The sequence below is a fragment of the Gymnoscopelus braueri genome (assembly GCF_963280865.1).
Source record: "Gymnoscopelus braueri genome assembly, chromosome: 12".
Lineage (NCBI taxonomy): Eukaryota > Metazoa > Chordata > Actinopteri > Myctophiformes > Myctophidae > Gymnoscopelus > Gymnoscopelus braueri.
In genome coordinates, this window is record NC_137614.1 from 31,114,826 (window position 1) to 31,135,377 (window position 20,552).

The following is a 20,552-nucleotide window of genomic DNA, read 5'->3' on the forward strand; positions in this document are numbered from 1 at the left end:
CTTAACCGTTGGATTTAACGGCCCGTAGAACTACGGGCCCGGCGGTAAAGGTGTTAATGGTCATGATTCACCAGGATCCTGGATGGCTTGATTCTAGGCTTAAATGAATTGATATAAACATTTTTGGAAATGTCAATGGGAAAAATGCATTGACTATTTTGAAGTGGAACCAGAAAATGGCCGCCACTGCTATGCCCTATTTCAAAACGGCTAATAATGACAACAAACCTTTTTATCTCCTCTCAGTATGTTGGCGAAGTATGTCGTCATGTTTCCTAGCGATGTGTCTTTTCAGATTCCAATTTCAATCTTTACTGACATATACTCTCGCCACATTCCATCTCGTCGTCACAATCTTCTGTTTCTTTCATATGAATAGTACATCTGTACGTTTTGTCTGTAATTTTTTTTTAAATACTTGGCAAACTCCATGTTTGTTGTGGGATTTTCTTTTAAGCACAATAGTGATGTATGTATACAAAGCACAGGTGCATTGTGGACCGGTCTACTGGGGCCGGGCACGCGTTGTTCATTGGCGATTTGGCGCGCACAGAGCGGCATCTGATGGGAGGGCGGTCCCGCTCCGAAGATGCTCTGACCCATTTTTAAACCGGCTCCACGCTCAATTCAAAATCCCGCCGCTCCGCTCCCCGCTCCCGCTCACATGCTCTGATTGATAGTTAGTTACTAGTAGTAAATAAGTGGTGTGCAGTTTGAGAACAAAGAATACTGTACATACAGATAAACCCTGTTCTAGACATCTTGGCCTTCAGCCATGGTGTAAAAATGTCTGTAACTGACTCACCGGAAGGGTGGACCCGTCCTTTGTAGAAGAACTCTGTCACTTTCTTGATTGCTTGTGGATTGTAGATGATGTTCAGAGGACTAGTCTTCACTTCAAGTCTTCTCTCAAATTTACACCTCACAGGGTTACGCTCGTAGATCATCTCAAACACAGGTGCAGCAGAAGAATCTGTATTGGTTCCTGCCAAACACCAAGAAAACGTATGCACATGTATACAAGTTGGGAAGTGGAGGACGGGGACTGATGCATGCCGACTCAAAGCACCCATCATATAGAGAGCATAATTGCACATATCATTTTCGTAAATGAATGCCATACTTCGTTATACAAGTGTCACGCAAAAGTAATGAAAATAGCCAATTTACAAGCTCACAATGCGTTGCAGCTTGTATAGTACTGTAGATTGGATATTTTCGCTACTGGTGTTTAAGTCTGTCTGTGGATTTTATAAATACTTTATCAATGAAAAGTATCAACAATTGTGACTAAATAATAACATGGGATCCATTTTCCAAACAAAGTAACGGTTTTAGACAAGGTTTCCGACCAACAGTGACGATATTCTGATACAAACTGTCAGTTTAAGAGCACAGAGAATAGAAATCTCACCTGAACTCCTGCTGGACTGCCCTGGTTGATGGACGGCAATGACAACCTTGTCCTGCAACAATGGCCCAACGATTAACATTGTTAATTACATAATTATGTAGATACTCCTCATTTACATTATATTTATTGAGGATAAGCACAAGACTAAAACATGTGCTACAAAGTTACGCAAGGAGGCACTGCATACGTTTATAGTGCTTTTAACAGCACGACACCTATTAGTTTCCTACTTTAAATGCTTATCGTATCTTAAAACTTGCGATCCTAGAATGACGTCGGGCAGAAACCTTGTATGTCCAATTTTTTTTAATAAAAAACCTGTGTTCCAATTGATCCACTGTAGTTATTTTATTTTATTTAGTCAAAAGCTTGTGTTAATACTTTGTTTGATGAATGAATAGCAAAAATAGCAGATCTACAAGCTCATAGCTTGTAGATTGGCTATTTTCGCTACTTTCACGCATCACTTTTGTACGACTAAGTAAGACATTTATTTACGAAAAAAAACATTAAAAGTTGAAATATGGAGATACAAGGTTTCTGCCCGACAACGCCTATGTGTATTTTACTCACAGTTTTTGGAGCCACAAGAACAGGGAAGATGGAGCCCTGTGTGGTCAGGTCCCTGAGGAACAATCCCCCAAGCTTGACAGACAGCATAGAAGACTCAGAGCGAGGTAGGGACTCCACTATCACCTTAACCCCTGACAAGAAAAGAAAACCACTGTATTGCATTAACCCTGAAATCCCTATTTTGGGGGAAACGTTCTCGAATTTTCCCCAAAATTCAAAACATTGCATGATTTTAAAAAAAATCTAAAATAACAGCTCTACAAGCTAACTAAACGTTGCGATGTGTTGTGAGCTAGTAGATCGGCTTTTTTCGCTATTCATCATACTGCGAAGTCCAGGGTTATATTGCATAAAATATTATCTATAAAAATGTTTCTTTATTTATGCAAACATATTGTCTTTTAAGTTTTCCTCTCGTGTGATATATTTCTTGTGATTTACTTTTTTTCCTTGGAATATTACATGAAATGGTTCTCTCTGACATTTTGTTTCATGTGAAAGTTTTCCAAATACATCATCAGAATAATAATATTAATCAAGCTCGAAGAGAACAGTTCCTTCAATGAACTGCTCACATGTACCTGAGAATTCCAGCTGGATGACCCCACTTTCGTTCAGGGTGTCCCCTCTCCTGTCCTGGTGGAACAGAGTCACACTGCCCTTCTCCAACAGAAACTCCATGCGAGCAAACAGGTGGTCTCTCCTGGTGAACGTGTTCAGTGTTTGAGAGTCCTCCAGTGGGTCAAACAGGTCCTCTGTCTCTGCTGACGTCAGGAGCAGGGTAATTATAGTATTTAGTATAACTAAAATTGGAATAACATTTAGTTAACTGCAATACAAATAAGGCTTTATATACTGTAGCTAATTGAAACTGTATTGTTTATTAAACTACCTAAAACTACTGTAACATCATATTGAAAATGTCCTTAGTTTTAGTCGAAAAATTCAAATAACAGCTCTACAATCTCACAATGTCTCACATTGCGACATGCTACAAATCTTGAATATCTGCATTGTTTAGCTTTTTCTGAACTTGTTGAATCTTGCCCATGACTAATCCATATAACAGAAAAAATAAATAAAACTAAAACCTAAAAACTAAGCCTTTTCAAAAAAGAAAATAAAAAAACCTAACTAGCAAACCCGCCTTAAAAACGAATTAAAAATGCTAAACTGTGACCTTGGTCAGAAGTGGTGAAATCAGGAAAACACCCATTTTGCTAAACCCCGACTTGTTTTTTCCGTATTGCTTACCAGGTTGTTTTCGTGTTGCTTTTTCCATTTATCTCTTTATTAATTTTCAAATTCATTGTTAGCACTATGCTAACCACTTTTCAACCTGCCGTCCCTATTCTGGGCATGTCATTATAGCAATACACAAGCTCACAACGTGTCAAATTGTGAGCTCGTAGATTAGAGTTTGAGCGCCTCAGCGTATAAAGTGTTTCTCACCCAACATATCCCAGGTGCCAGGGCTTGGTAGGAGTTCCTCTGGGACCTGGGTATCTCCATACCAGCCTCCCCAACCAGGGAACCAGGACTGCAGGTACTGGATCATCCCAGAGCTGCCGCTCTTGGGGATGGTGCTGACTACTAAACAGGGTGGAGGGTTGCTAACGGGCTCACGCACACTCTAGGAATGGAGAACGAAAAACAGTGAGGACAGAAAACAGACATCTGGAAAAACAACACTACAGATAAAACAGTGATATAAGTGAGGGATAAACATCTGGATGTTATCCATCTGAACATGCTGTAGAAGAGCTAATGGTTTTGTCTGACATGAGTGAAGCCGAACAGGGTATTCTAAGGGGCCACAAAGATCCTGATGGGTACTGGCTGGGTTTCTCTAATGCCAAGCGTCTGCGTACTGTACTGTAAATCATCTTTAATCATCTTAAATCAGCTTGCCTCTGCGATCTCCTCTTCCTTTCGGAAGCGGTCGTGGACCAGTTCCCTTAGAATCTGTAGTTCCTCCAACGTCTGCTCATCTTCCACTCTCTCCAGGTCAAACTGTATGACAAAGACAATGGACATTCAATCAAGAACGTTTTTTTTTTAAAATATCTAGAACAATCTAATGAAAGAAATCCAACTGCTGATAATAATAAGCAGCAACTTAAAAATAAAAGAATGAAATCATAATTATTATAAACTAAATTAAGAAAAATCACATCTATCATAATATGGCTTCAATTAGGGGTTCTAAGATAACCACACAAACCCCTAGCATTCCTATTCTGGGTGTGTCATAATAGGAGAACAAACAATCTTTAGATAATTTATGCTATTTGATGTACAACAAAGTATATAGCAGTGCTTTTCAAACATTTTCATGTCAACACCCCCCAAATTAATATGTATTTGGCCGTGGACCCCCATATATTCTAAATTCTTCCCATTATTTTCCAATACTTTTTGCATTGTGAGCTTGTATAAAAATAAAAATAATAATAATAATAAAAAAAAAATATATATATATTTAGATAAATATTCTATGGTTCTTGAAAGATTAGTCAGAATGCTTAAAAATGCTGGCAGAAGCTACAGCCTGTTTTAGAAAACCCCTGGCAGTGAATGTGTTAACTAATTCTGCTGGGGACCGGCTGGAACTCCCTCAAGGATCCCTGGGGGTCCCCGGACCCCACTTTGCGAAACACTAGTACTGTATATAGGGTGGTTAAAGTGTTACCTCCTCATCTGGGCTGAGGGGTGTTCCCGTCAGCCTCTGGAAGTAGAGGTTGGTGTAGAGCAGGGCGTCCCGTGCTCGCTGCAGGGCAAAGGACCAGCTACCCCTCCGACGCTGCTCCCTGATCTCACTTAAGTTGGCCTGGATAGCGAACAGCCACCACTGACGGCAACTGTAAAGACACACAACAACAACAATGCAACACAACTTGACTATTGTTCAGTAGCTAATTGAGCAGTGAATGAGTCCCATGACACACGTTATATGAACTGGCAGTCATTTCCTTCAGGGTAGGATTTCACTTACTGTAAAAGGGTTGCTATATTGGACTACTGTATTTAACTAAAAATAGAATAATCTTAAAATAAAACAAAAAATAAAAGTCAACACAAGAGGGAAAAGCAAGTCTATACATTGTATTTTACGAAGTGATTTTAATGATAGCAATTCATTTTTCTTCCCCAGTAATACCCTTAAAATGGCATACTTCCATTAAGTTCCATAAGACCTTAAAATCATGTTTCTGTGTAAGAAAATAAACCTTATTAAAGTCTGTTATGAACATACTTCCCAACAACAGGAACTTTGGGTCTCCACTGGCGGTAGTGCATCTCTCTCTCCCTACGGTCCAGCTCTTTGAGGAAAGCCATGATCTGCTGGTACTGGATCTAACAACAAACAAGGCAGCAGTGCAGGTGAAACAGGGTGACTAAGTTTATGAATCACTCAGAAATACCATAGGAGGCACAAGGTCACTAGTTGAGACGGTGCAAACCTGTGACAGGCGTAAGGACATGGGTTCCAGCTGAACTTGGGCTTCAATTCGTGGGGTGTGGCGGGACCTCAGTGGTTCTTTGGACGCATTTCTTCTCAGCAATACCGAGGCGCACACAGGTTCAAAGATGTACTGGTGCTCACGGCTCTGCATGCACTTTGTCATGGCATCCTGCTCAACCAGGAAATGATGAAAGAGGAGTTCATATAATTAGTTCACTGGCAGTGGAGAACATTGTGGGGTCAGACATTTTCCATGAATTCAATTAATGTTTCCTTAAACCAGGGATATCCTCAAAGCTTAGTTTACTTACAGGATATTAAACTTAATTATTAAACTGTTAACACCAGGACAATTTTGTGAGTTTGCTGCCCCCTAGACGTTAAAAACTTAACCAGGCTTCACCTATGATCTGCCTATGCAAGACTAGTAGTTTGCAAACTCACAAAACTGGCCTGATGTTAATACGGAAAGCAATTTTAGCTGCCCTTCCTCTGATTTTGTGGGCATTTTGAGTTCACTTATGTTTCTGATGCTGCTCCCTGAATATACAGTACATGCTGTATGTTTTCTCTACGCTATGTTTGATCATTTTGACACTCTAGGCGCTATAGTCTAGGGATTCCCTCAGACAGCCTCTGTGTTTGAGTTACTTTTAATATATTGTGTTTTTCCTTCAGTGATATTATTAAATCTCCACATCTGTGACTGACCTGGATCTGATTGGCAGGAAGTTTCCCCAGCATTTCACACTCTGTATCCCAGTAAACGCTGAAATCTGAAATCTCCAGCTGTTTCTGCCTGAAGAGCTTCTGGGCCTGGCGGTAGGACAAAATCTATTAGCTGGGTTAGGTTTTCCCAAACATGCGCAATGTACCTTTTTTAATGGCTACAAAAAAATTAAACAAAGTGCGTTGTGAGATTGTAGATCTGCTAATTCGCTATTTCTGACAATTCTTTTTAAATGTTACCTTTAAAAACATGTCCAAAAAAAGGTGTGCCAGGTTGAAAGTGGTTAATTAAAACAGTTTGAAGCCTTCATTTATTAAATCTTTATTTTATTTTTACAGTTATGTGTAGTTCTCTCACAACACATCTGATATGGTAAAAAAATGTTCCTGAACAAACTTTAACATTAACCTCCTCAGGTAACTTATTTAAAAGTCAAATATCCTGTAAAGCAGCGATTTATCAACTACACAACACATAGGAAAGGCAAGATGACTAATTCATGCATACAGTACAATAAAAAATTGCAAAGCAGATCAAAGATATCAAGATTTTAAAACACTTTTAAGCAGAAAATACCTTATTTGAGCTTTTCTGTTTTACTTACTGGTTCTTTGGAGGAATTCTGAGCTGCTACATTGTTGATGCACACACCGAAGGAATTAGTTTTTTCTGGATCAGAAAAGTCATCTTCAAATCGCAGGTGTACACCCTGGATTTTAAGCTATGGTGACAAGACAGACAACACATTTTAAGTTCGATTCCAAGCAAATGATAATTTTTTTGGATGATTTATTGATCATACTTGTAGCGAAGCTCTCGCTTTTGTTCTATCTATTTAGACATGCGGTTGTCTACACCCTCCCCAAACAGAGTAAGGCAAACGTTTCAGTCCACACAGGGACTATTGTCAGTGCTCTTAGGTGGGCGAGCCTTTACCACACATCAGCAGAGCAGACACATGATTTGTACCAGAGATTCTGAGGTTAAAAGATGGTTTCTGTATGCAGTTTGCACCGTGCCCCCCCTTGCTCCCATCAGACAGCTTACCTCAATGTTTTCTACGATCCTGGTGACCACAGAGGCAGTGGCGGAGTACCAGTAGGACTCACCCTTCTGCTCACACTCACTCTGGGAAAGACAAATCAAAACACATTTGCTCTAGTTCTCTGTTTCTCCACTGTTTATAGAACAGCATTTTAGTCTAATAATAGGAAGAAACTCTTTGGGCTGCATCTGCAACTTGGCATCACTATAAAATATTGTCGCTGTCCAGCATAAACCTTGTAACGCCTATTTTAACTTAACTTTTTTGTTTGTAAATGAATGCCCTACTTCGTTGTACAAGAGTGTCGCACAAAGGTAGCGAAAATAGAAAATAAATCTACAAGCTACAAGAAGTTATGGATTTTATAAATAATGAACCAATGAAAAGAATAGTCAAGGGCTTGTGACTAAAATAATTGAATACTTTCGATCCACTGGAAAACAGGTTATTTTTCGCATTTGCTGAAAAGTAACCGTTTTGGGCATACAAGGTCTCCACCCGACAGTGACGATATATAATATTTGACTGTAGTAAAAACAATGCACATAATACAGCTTTTACAAACAAAACAAACAAGCACATTTCTAACCACTTAAACCCTCTAGTCTTAGTAAAGTGAACCTCAGCGCTTTTTCCCTCTACACACCATATCTCTTTGGCAAAAATAGCAGATCTACAAGCTCACAACGCGTCATGACGATGCGACACAATGTGACTTTGTAGATCTGATATTTTTGGCTGATGTTTCCCCAAGAATATGGATGCTGGGGTTTCAAGTGGTTATGTTCACCCACTTTCCATCTGTCCTCTAGCGCCTTGAGGAGGCGTTTCTTGCGTTCTCTCTCCTCCTCCCTCTCCATCTCTTCATCGTACTCATGGACCAGGGCTGGGCCGATGATCAGGTTGAGCTGTGACATTGAGATGACCCAGGGGTCACTGTGGGGCCTGTAGAAAGGGATCTGGAGTGTGATCTTCCCAATGAAGCCTGTTGACCCACAACAACATTGGACCAGATCAGATAAAAGGGATCGACTGAAGAAAGTAAAGTAAAGAGAGCATCCTGAACATCATCATCTTTGATCTTGTGCTGTGGAGAATCTACAAATAAAGTATCAAAGAAATGTCATTATTAAATCCAGAACATTCTAAGCATTAAAATACATTTTGTCACCCTCAAACATTATGTTGCTGTTGGTTTGCAAGTGCTAGGGTTAGTAAATAGATAACGCTTTGCATAACTGGAAATATGAACTAATTTTGCTGTGGACCCCTGGAACCCCCTCAAGGACCCCTGGGGGTCCCCGGACCCCAATTTGAGAACCAATGCTCAAGAGAAAGAATGCAAAGGTCTGCCCTAATAGCCCCCAGTACACATAGAAGGAGCATGCCTGTGTCAACACAGGTCACATTCCACAGCTGGGGCTGCAAGATAAAGGATGGATGAGAATAGTTTATTAAGATAGCAAATGAAGGAGGCCGGTACATTCCTGATGTTGAATGACATGCATTCTAATACAGAGAATTACATTGCATGAATAATCACCAGGACCTGTGACAATTATTACATAATCCTGCCTTGCCTGATCAAAATTATTTGAGATCATTGTAATTATTTTGTATAATCGTCATAATCGTTTCCAGTCATCTGTTTGAATTCATTATAGTGGATCTAATAAAGTAGTCGATCTATTAGATCTGATTAACCACTTAACCCTGTATAGCGGATCTATTAGATCTGATTCGTTCATACAATGGTGGTGTACAAAAATAACCGATGAACAAGCTCATAGCACGTCGCTATGCAACGCATTGGGAGCTTTTGGATTTAGATCTGCTATTTTATTTACTTTTTTTCCCTTTTTTAAATCGTTCATTAAACAGAATCGAGGCAAAAGTTTGAAATTATCGTGATATTGAATTGAAGTCATATTGCCCAGCCATACCAATGGTACCAGTCTTCCATACTGGAAGACAGAGAACTACACAAACATTCTGTGCAATGCCTCTATTGAAATATGCATGTAAACCAATTGTTGAGCAGCAGCCTGCAAAACCAGATAGCTGGCAAGGTAATATACACTGTACCTAATAGGACATAACTAGATTGCAGTCCTGCAAGACAAGGTGTGTCTTTCCAGTCTTAGTAGATTAGACCACAGTTACCAGGCAAGAAAATCCAGATTCCATTTGCAAGCATTTCCTGAATAGACTGACAGGCTCATGAGATGACTGCTGAGCAGCAGTGGTGGACAAAGTACTTAACTCCAGTACTTGAGTCAAATTATACTCCTGGTCAAATATTACTCAACTATAAGTGAAAATTGCTAAATCAAATTTGTGTTTGAGTTAAAGTACTGGAGTACTTGCTTTAAAAAATACTTAAGTATTCAACAGTACATGCTTTTTAAAACATTTATTTTTATATCAATGCATTGCTGTATTAAAATTTGGACATTTCCCCCCAAAATGTAAATGTACTTTGTTACTACTGTATGTGTCCACCAGTGTTGAGCAGGGAGAAGACAACCAAGAGTTGATGGGAAAAACAACCCCAGAGATGTTGTTTTCTATCCTTGTATCCAAATGACTTATCCACTTCACCTCAAATGTCATTCAAATTAGATAGAAGAGAGGAGGCCATTGGCTGAATCAACCATGTATTCAGACAATTTGGCTACTACTCTATTCTGTTCTACAAAATAAACTTGACTAGTGGATGAACAAAGAAGTGTTATCCCCTAATCTTGAGTAATGGTTGTTATATATATAGTGCGTGGCTCAAGTAAAACCGTTTTATAAAACTACTCACCTGCTTTGACTTCAAAGGGAAGATCAAACTCTCGCAGGGCATCCTTCCTCAGAGGGAGATTCTCCAGCTCCACCGCCCCTGAGAAAGAGCAAGAAACTTTACTGAACGAGCGACTAGTTTCATGATTTCCCCACAGATACAACATTCTGGATCATAACTATTATTCCATTCACTGAAATTCTTGTTTGGGGCATTATATGTATGCATGTATCTCTGCTGATTGCAAACTCATTTATCAAGACCTTAATTTAACACTGTGAAACACCTTGTCATCTGGCAAGGTCCTTTTAAACAAAAGGAAAATAATTCAGCACCTGGAGAGTTCAACCAACTTCACCAATTAGTTGGTTGGATACTTACAAAATGTATGCATACTTGGATACTTATGACTTTCACTCTACTACTGTACATTTTAAAGACTTTAAAGACCAAACATTTGGAAGCTGGAAAACAAGGTATTGCTGTTTAAAAATATCCCATTACTATTACTGCTACAGTTCAACACATAATATTCAAGGCTTTTGCACTACTTTGGCCAGCCTTCTGTTGCATCTACATATATTCTGTGTAGACAATCCTTAAGTGTCTGTACTCTGTAGATATTAACAGTTGTTGTACAGTACACCCTATAATATTATTATTATCAACAATGTACACTACACACTGACACTTTAGTCTGGTGGAGCATGATGCCAGATCATGCCACACCAACATTTCATACACTATTGGTTTGAATCTTGAATACACTGTATTTAATGAATATCATCATCAAAACTGAGGTAACACAGTGTGAAAAGTCTAAAATGTCACAATAGTGTTTCATGGCAAATTTGTGTAGCAGTGTATTTCCCTGAGCAATGAGCAATACGAAAGTTTGGTTTCCCCTTGCAGGAGACACAAAGTTCGAATCCAGGTTGTTTGAGGACTATATGGTTGAACTTGACACTTGCCGATACTCTGCACCTTAATCTTCATGACACTCTTCTTGCACTAATGTCTAGGAACAGATATCAGCTACTATGCTCATGCACTTTTTCTCCAAAATGACTAATACATGTAATAACTTGCTGTATGTTTTTATGATTATCCATCCCTTCCACACATCTCATCCAACACCACAACACACATGCATGTTGAATTTACCTTTAAGAAGGGCGATGGAGAGCTGGTCTGTATTTAAGTTGCTGACATATTTCCCCAGGTATGTGTTAAGTACCCAGGCGACAAGTCCCTCCAACATGACGAGGACTCAGGGAGGAGGGGGAGTGGGGAGCGGCTCAAAGATAAACTTGTGGGAGGAAATCTTGGACGATGAAGGTTCTCAGGTTTTACATCCACCAGCCTCCACCAATGGTGGAGGTTATTCAGTGTCTATTATAGAGAGAAACCAAAACAATTAACCTACAATATTCATCTAGCAACAGAATGTACAGGACCGTTTCTCTATCTTTTAGGACACTAAGTGTGACTTAATGAATTGAATACACAGGACCACAATGGAAACAAGCCCTATAGGGCTTTTGTGTTATCCTTTTAACAATCATTGTTAACCGTCCCTCTGTACAAATGGCAAACTGTTAATAAAGTATTCAATGGCATATACGTGTAACAGGAAAGAGTGATCTATGCCCCAGAAATGTTTTCCCCTTGAAAAATCATGCAGTAGTTTAACTGAAGTGCAAATTTCACAGAGCAACTTTCACTTTTCACTTTCACAAGGAGCGTCTTACTTTGACTCAAGTACAGTATCTATGTATGGCAACTATCTGGGGTTGCACACATTGTCCACCACTGTAACCAACTAGCTACAGTACCAAACCGGTCCTGACATATTCTCTTTTACAACAACATCCTTATGATATTGTAGACTCACTGCAGGTGAGGACGACCTCTGAAAGTCCTCATGGAGATATGGATTATGGACCGAGACATCTGGACAGTCTGTTCAAGCTGAAGCCCAACGGTTTTATACTGTCCATGTCATCATGTCCAGAGGAATGTACTGGTCAGTACCTCCTCAGCTGCATGGCATGATGATGAGGTCAGACAGTCATCTGCCCGTCAGAATAGACGCTATAGTTCTAAAAACCAGGACGTCCTCAATGGGTTAAAGTCTAGTGTTAAAGAAAGCTGCCTGGCACCAGACAACAACAACACAGGGGAACTAAACAACGCAGACTGACTGGACAAGGTTGTGATCCCAGGCTAACAGTTATAGCTAATGTCAACTGTCCCAAACCGAAAGAAAGACAGCAGCGGACAGTAAAGTGACAAGCCAGGCAGCAATTATCTGTATCCGCGTTGTTTATTCACAGAGAGAACAAAGCTAAATCCTTCCAAGGATATGTTTATTCTAATTTAACGAGCAGAATTCTAAAGTTACATGACAGCCCCGCGGACGTAAATAACGACGCTACCTTCCCTACTGGTGGACTTCCAACGGGTAACTTCCGGTCACGTGACAAAAACAAAATAACGTCTCAATTCCATCGCTTGTTAGGAACACTGGGGACATCTAGCGGTGGAAAGGCCACCACGCACACATGACATACATGTTTTTTATCAGTGGTGGAAAAAGTACTCAAATTCTTAAGTAAAAGTATTATTCAAGGTTCAAGTTCAAGAAGCTTTATTGTCATTCCATAGAGAACAAAAAATAAATAAATAATAAATACACTAAATACTAAACACAACATATAACACAAAACACAAAATAAACAACAACAGTATTAAAAGCAGCAGCATTAAAAACAGCATTAAAAAAAACAATTCATGTGTCACAGACAGTTCATAGTGCAAAGTTCACGGGTAGTCTCACAGATCACTAGATCACTAATGCAATGATCACAGTTCAAGGTCTAGAGTTCATGATTCTCACAGCTACAGGGAAGAAGCTGTTCTTTAGCCTGGTGGTATACTGGCCTTAATGCTATGCAGCCTCCTCCTGCCTGAGCAGAGGGGGGTAAAACAGACTGTGTGCAGGGTGGGTGGCATCTTTCATGATGCTGGTGGCCTTTTTCCTGCACCTGCTGGTGTAGATGTCACTGATAGTGTGTAGATGTAGCTTCCAGTGATTTTTTTTTAGCAGACTTCACTTCACCACCCGCTGCAGAGCCTTCCTGTCTGCAGCAGAGCAGTTTCCATGCCACACAGCAGTGGTGGAAAGTAACTATTTAGTGGTGGAAAGTACATTTACTTAAGTACTGTTCTTAAGTACAATTTTGAGGTATTTGTACTTAACTTGAGTATTTCCAATTTCCAATGCTTAAGTTTTACTTCTACTCCTCTGCATCTCGGAGGCAAATATTGTACTTTTAACTCCACTACAATTATTTGAAAACATTAGTTAGTAGTTACTTTGCAGATATAAATTATGATATTATGAAACATACATTAATCACTTTAGCCCTGTTTTATACGTAGGCTATTTGAAATTAGCCAATCTACAAGCTCACAACGCGTCGCATCGCAACGCGTTGTGACCTTGTAGATCTGCTATTTTCAAACATTTTAGTACTTTTACTTTTGGTACTTTAAGTACATTTTGATGCCAATACTTTAGTACTTTTACTCAAGTAAATTTAATTTAGTCCTGGACTTTTACTTGCAACAGAGTATTTCTATATTGCAGTATTGATACTTTTACTTAAGTAAAGAATTTGAGTACTTTTTCCACCACTGCCACACAGTGATGCAGGATGTGAGGATGCTCTCCAAGACCTGTAGAAGGAAGTAAGGACAGAGGTACCCAGCCCCGCCCACTTCAATCTCCTCAGGAAGTACACATGCTGGTGGGCTTTTAAGGAGGCTGGCGTTGTGCTTCCAGGTCAGGTTGTTGGCAATGTGCACTCCCAGGTATTTGAAACTAGAGACCACCTCGACAGCATCTCCGCCAATGTAGAGGGGGATGGAGGTGGGGCCACTCGTTCTAAAGTCCACAATCATCTCCTTTGTCTTCTTCACATTGATGCAGAGGTTATATTTTAGGTTATTTTATATCTCGCCTGTACTCCACCTCGTTGTTGTTGGAGATTAGTCCCACCACAGCTGTGTCATCTGCGAACTTGACAATATGGTTGTTTGGGTACCTGGCCTTACAGTCATAATATGACTGTAAGGCCAGGTACCCAGGCAGGTGTTAGCAGGGTGTACAGCAGGGGACTCAGGACACATCCCTGGGGGGAGCCAGTGTTGAGGATGATGGGAGATTTTCACAGCCTGTGGCCTGTTGGTTAAAAAGTCCAAGACCCAGGGGTGGGCGTATGCCAAGAACAGACAGTTTGTTCACCAAAGTCTGTGGAATAATGGTGTTAAAGGCAGGAAAAGGAGTCTGACATACTGTAGGCATTCATAGTCTCCAGATGGGTTAGAGCCACATGGACCACGGATGATATCGTGTCATCCGTGGAGCGGTTCTTCCTTGACGCAAACTGGTGAGGATCCACGTTGTCATCGAGGCTGGCCTTTATGAGGGCCATGACCAGCCGTTCGAAGCACTTCATGACTTCATATCGGAGTCAGTGCTATTGGACGGTAGTCATTCAGGCATGACACTGTTGCGGACTTAGAGACAGGGATGATGGTGGCAGGCAGTCTTGAGGCATGTAGGCACTGCAGCCATGGACAGAGAGGTGTTAAAAATGTCCGTCTGCACCTCAGACAGTTGATAAGCACAGTCCTTGAGAGCCCTGCCAGGAATGTTATCCGGCCCTGCAGCCTTATGGGGCTTGACTCCCTGCAGTGACCTTCTTCGCATCCTCAACAGTCACACTGGGGAGTAGCTCACCTGATGGAAGGGTGAGCCTGGTGCAGGGGGAGGAGTTGGAGGCCTCAAAGCGGGCATAGAAGGTGTTGAGAGCGTCGCTCTGCTCCCCAGGGCACTCAGCATCTCTCTTACTGTGGTCTGTGATGGTCTTAATTCCTTTCCACATGCTCCGGGGGTCGTTGGTGGTAAAGTGCCCCTGGATTTTCAGACTATAGGATGCTTTAGCCATTTTTATCCCCGCAGTCAAGTTCCTCCTATAGCTTCTCTGAGAGCAAGTGCATCACCAGACCTAAAAGCAGAGTCCCACACTTTCAGGAGCGAGCGGACCTCAGCGTTCAGCCAGGGTTTCTGGTTAGGATGGATTGTTATAACCTTGGTGATGGTATTGGTATCGGTGATGGTAGTTGTATATTGAAGTATTGGTATCAAAAGTAGAAAGTACTCATTATTATCAAATGTATTCTTTGAGACACACATCCGGGTTTTTGACCAAGTATTGAAAATTGGAAATACTCCTATAATGTAAATGTACTCTAAATTGTACTTATTACAGTACAGTACTTGAGTAAATGTTCTTATTTACACCACTGTTTTTTATAAATAGCAAGGGATTAAAATTCAATAAAAGATAGAAATGAAAATGTAGTACACTTTATATTTTGCTCACACTAGTGTGGTGATTTCACCAGAAAAATTGCTTTGTCATACATTGAGTTGTACATTAATTTGTTATTTACTCTGTGCTTAGATGTGTGCAAGTTTGAAATCCTTGGAAAAAATAGTCTGTGTTCCAATGGATCCAATGTGCTTTGTAGTTATTAGCTCTTGTTAATATTTTCATTAATTAAATATTTATAAAAACCCAAAGACACACTTTACCGCTTTGGTTTTCACTTTCCAAATTCTTCAGAAATAGTGAAAATTGCTGATCTACAAGCTGACAACGCATCGCATCATGACACATGGTGAGCTTGTAGATCTGCTATTTTCACTACTTTTGTGCGACACTGCTGTATGGTGGAATAGGGCATTAGTTTATGAAGAAAAAAAGAATAAAAATTGAAATACAGGGTTGAGATACAAGGTTTCTGCCCAACAACAACAATATAAACCTATGAGAAGGAGTACTTTAACCTGAAAACAAGCATAGTGCATCCCAAATGGGTATACCATTCATGATATAGAATCACCAGTAAAATATATGTAACGAAAGGTGGTTAAAACATTTATTTAATATCTGAGATATTATCTGTGGGGCCGGCTAGGAATGCTAATAATGTCATTTTCACTAATCACTTTTCACAAGCTCATCAAAATTATGAGCTCATAGCACCTGCATGCCTGCGGTCAGTTAAGGGCAAATTACATTAATTCAAACAGTGGATTAACTTCAACATACAGTACATAAAGGGATTTCGTTTTTTCTACAAAAATGTTCTCATACAATATCCAGATTCCAGATATCAGATCTAGATATCCAGATTCTATCATTATTAAAGGGGAAATCCACCCATTTTCAATATTTAACTATGTCATTAATATAGCATAAAGGAGTTGTGTGGAAATAAGAAAAAATTTAAAAAAAAATTAACATTGCAAAAAAATTTAACATTGCAAAAAAATTAACATTGCAAATTACACTGTGATGACTCATCATGGTGTAATTTGCAATGTTAATTTTTTTGCAATGTTAAATTTTTTTGCAATGTTAAATTTTTTTAAATGTTTTTCTTATTTCCACACAACTCCTTTATGCTATATTAATGACATAGTTAAATATTGAAAATGGGTGGATTTCCCCTTTAAGGACACACATAAATGATGTACGTGTTTTTATGAATATCATAAAGCTTTTTAACAAAAAAAATAAAAATAAAATAATATTGCAAATAAATAGCAAGGGATTAAAATTCAATACAAGATAGAAGCTGATTTGACCTCTTTTCTAACACTAATAGTGTCAGAAAAATAAATAGATGCATTGTTATTGCAGCTATTGCATTGCTATTTTAATCTACAGTCTGCAAACCACAATGCATTATTTTATGATTCCAGTCTCTGATCACACAATGTTTTTTAAGCCCATGTGTAATAATTACTGTCATGGCCTGATCCCAGCACTTCATCAGATCTGTCGAATCCACTGAGAACACTAATCCGCCCAAACCCCACACATGTAACCACTCCGACCACTATCAGTAATCAGTAAAGAGGTACAGGAGTCCCCTGTCTTTTGGCCACTCTTCCCGTCTCTCATTGTCTCTGTTTCTCCAGCTCATTATTTCACTTTAATTCGGTGTTCTGTACAATGTGAATAATATACATCAATACAATAGTATATGGCAAGTTGTTGAAGTACAAAATGAAGCTTAATCCACATCCACATTGGCAGGGAAGGCCCATCTGTTCCAGCTGTCGGCTAGCAGCTCTGCACGGCATGAAAGTCAGGCGGTCACAGTGCACACGCAAGCACGCACGCACGCACGCACGCACGCACGCACGCACGCACGCACGCACGCACGCACGCACGCACGCGCGCACGCACACACACACACACACACACACACACACACACACACACACACACACACACACACACACACACACTCAGTCACCTTCGATCTCCCCTGATAAGATTCATGTCACCTTAGATTACACACAGGAGGAAGCGCAGCAAGCTTTTATGTGATATGTGATATGCCAGTGTACTGTACGGTATGTACTGTACACGTGAATGTATTGTATACACACACAATGGCAGGATATCCACTTGAACCCTAACACTGATCTACTCGCGCTGTGAGCTTGTAGATCAGCTATTTTTGGCAAAGATATTTAGTGTAGCTCATGGGAATATGGTCAACTAAGTATATGGCCCATGGAAATAATGATAAACAAAGCATAGGGTTTAAAACCCATTTAGACCTGAGGCCAATTCTAAAAACGCCTTCTAAATCCTGACATGATTTGAAGTTTTCTGAAAAACAAAACAAAACGTATTCAAACATTTAAAAACAATTAATGTTGCTATATACTGTATATAGCAACAACTACACACAGAGGTGTTCCCAGCCTGAAAGGTATAACAACATATAGGTGTTTCAGGTCTAAATGGGTGTGGATATTCACAAACTTCTGTGGACATCCGACCTTGAGAATGTCAGCCCAGATCAAGTCCCTATTGAGTGTGGCAAAGGCTTTTGACAAGTCTACGAAGGCCTATGACTATTGTCCTACAAAGCCTAAGTCCAGTAACGCAAAGAATAAAATTTATAAAAATGGCTTTAAAGTGTTTCAAAGTATTTTCAAGTATATCAAAGTGATATTGCACTAACTGTACCTAGAAAATCATGAAGGCTGATTTGACCTCTGAGACTAATGTAATTATTGCACTCTGGCTTTCTAGGGCAGAAATTTTATCGATCTTGATGTTTCTCCCTTCACTGCTTTTGTATTTTTTCTAAACCCGCATCGAGTCTCGGCCAGTAGGTTTTCTGATATTGTCCGTATGAGTCAGAAAAGCATCGCTTTGGCTTTGGCTTGCACTTTGCCAGAAGTATGAACCAATCAACAAAGAGTCCCACTTTGACCACGCCCTCATCAGAAAACGACTGCACTGAGAGAGCTTTCAGGCTGAATAATGTAGTGAAACGAAATGAAAATTCAGGCTTGGCGTCAGGCTACTGACGTATTTCAATTTGGTCCTAATCTGAGTTGGTCTGATTTGGTTACACCAAACACTAAACCTGACCTCAAACCCTTATCATTTGCCACAGAGAAATTATTTATACAACTCACCCACAGTGTAGAATTACCTGAATTACATTGGATGTACTCATGGTTTCCATGAGGCTTCCTCCACAACTTGAAGGAAAATGAACATGTGAATGGCATAAAGTACAATGCCTTTGTGAGCTCTATATGGACAGACAGACGGACGGACGGACGGACGCACGCACGCACGCACGCACGCACGCACGCACGCACGCACGCACGCACGCACACACACACACACACATCTAAATACCCCTATTTGGTGCCACCACCTAAAGTTTAGAGGATTATGCTTGTGGCCAGAATGTTCGCAGTCCCACCACTGAATTGCCATTGAGCAAGGCACGTAATCCCCAGCTGTTCCAGATGAGCTGCTCAGTGACCAACAAACAGTATAAAACCTTTGTACAGGGAAGCTCCCAGGTGTTAATGTGGGTCAACTGCATGAGTGTGGAGCAGGTCATTGCATTCATGCTCAGTGAACCTACGCTGGATAAATATCTGTTAAAGACAAACAATCCAAAAATAATGATATTTGAGTTGAGAAAGTGACAGCGGTGAGGTGTGAGACGTATGCCAGTGGAACAGCATGAGTGAAGTCTGAGTTATACAGTACTTGGTTGCATGCGGGTGTCACCCCCGAAAATAGCCAATCTACAAACTCACAACACATTGTACTGCAACGCGTACAATGTGTACTCCCCAAGGCTTAAGTAGCAAGGGAGAATGGCTTTGTGCAATGAGAAGAAAAACAGTGACATTGCAAATTTGAAAGCAGCTTTGCATCTGAGTTCCAACCCAAAAATTGGTCCTGCGCCATGTAACCATGGTGATGATATAGGAAATTTCAGTGGGTGTAGGGAATATCCTCATATTCGGCTGTCTTTAGTTCTGTCTACCTCCAAATGATTACAGTAGGTGCAAAACCAATAAGGCTCGATGGAAACCCAAGTCAGGTCCTGAAAAACGTCTTTATTCTTGGATACCCTCTAATTTGCATATAAGCAAAGGAGAGGTACTACAGCTGCAGGGGCCTCTCTCCTGAACTGTCTGCTAACACCTGGACACGCCAGACTTTTATTCATAGATGCCATCAGGTAATCAAGAAACAACAGCACCTCCAAGTTCCATCATCACCAATCCACTGGATCCACAACATCCTCTCTAACAGACCACAAGCAGTGTGAGGGTTTCAAATTCACTGTCACCCACCATTATTCTCAATAATGACAATTCTGAATGCACCATTACCCTCCGTCTACTTCATATACATGACATGGCCATCTTCACACTGCTCAGTAACCAGTGGTGAAAAGTAACTACTGTAAGTGCATTTTCTTCCAGTACAGTACCCTTTCTTTAGACTTTGAACGTCTACTCCATTACATCTCAGGGGAAAATATTGTACTTTTGACCTCACAACAATTATTTGACAGCTACTAGTTACTTTACATATTTGAGCAAACTGATTGGTACATGTATTCCCACCCCCAACTTATTTAACTGTGTCGCCACATCCCTGATCTGCAAAGCGTTCACAATCATACATGACCCAGACCACCAACTCCATTAGCACTTTACCCCCTTCCTTCTGACGGTATAGACCACACAGAATGTGCAGAAAGACCCATTTGTTCAAGAGCTTTGTTTCCACAGCCATACAAGCTTAAAATGCAGTAAGTAACCCCCTCTTAAGTTACAGTAAGTTGGTGTGCAGAGTGTCAATCCATGTCTTTGTCTCTGTTGTGTGAGCCCTGTAATTAAATGTTCTTTCTGTTCGGTCTATCTGTCTATCTATCCCCTCTTCCTATCCTCCCATCCCTCTAGCCTAGCCTAATACAAATGAATGAAAAGCTAGGGAGGAAATAGTTTCTCTTTATCCAGTGCAGTGCATCAGAACGCATTGTCTACTCTGACACTGACTCCATTAGCGTTGTTTGTGTGTCATGTCCAGAGGGTAGAGTGAGATGTCAAGG

The 20,552-nt window shown here is 40.3% G+C and overlaps 1 protein-coding gene across 3 annotated transcripts in view; it reads right to left on the reverse strand.

Annotated features, from left to right (window-relative positions):
- Positions 1-12,458, reverse strand: part of vps13d (vacuolar protein sorting 13 homolog D) — a 67,123-nt gene extending 54,665 nt beyond the window's left edge. For all 3 annotated transcript variants that reach the window (XM_080443574.1, XM_080443575.1, XM_080443573.1), the window contains exons 1-16: positions 11,911-12,458; positions 11,181-11,408; positions 10,038-10,115; positions 8,023-8,213; positions 7,231-7,311; positions 6,788-6,904; positions 6,165-6,269; positions 5,452-5,622; positions 5,244-5,344; positions 4,680-4,848; positions 3,899-4,000; positions 3,440-3,620; positions 2,569-2,751; positions 1,988-2,118; positions 1,415-1,466; positions 806-985 (exon numbers count right to left, since the gene is read on the reverse strand). In XM_080443574.1, coding sequence (XP_080299700.1) covers positions 806-985; positions 1,415-1,466; positions 1,988-2,118; positions 2,569-2,751; positions 3,440-3,620; positions 3,899-4,000; positions 4,680-4,848; positions 5,244-5,344; positions 5,452-5,622; positions 6,165-6,269; positions 6,788-6,904; positions 7,231-7,311; positions 8,023-8,213; positions 10,038-10,115; positions 11,181-11,277 — 1,939 coding nt within the window. In that variant the 5' untranslated portion in view covers positions 11,278-11,408; positions 11,911-12,458. The remainder of the gene's footprint in view (positions 1-805; positions 986-1,414; positions 1,467-1,987; positions 2,119-2,568; positions 2,752-3,439; positions 3,621-3,898; positions 4,001-4,679; positions 4,849-5,243; positions 5,345-5,451; positions 5,623-6,164; positions 6,270-6,787; positions 6,905-7,230; positions 7,312-8,022; positions 8,214-10,037; positions 10,116-11,180; positions 11,409-11,910) is intronic.
- Positions 12,459-20,552: the final 8,094 nt, after the last annotated feature.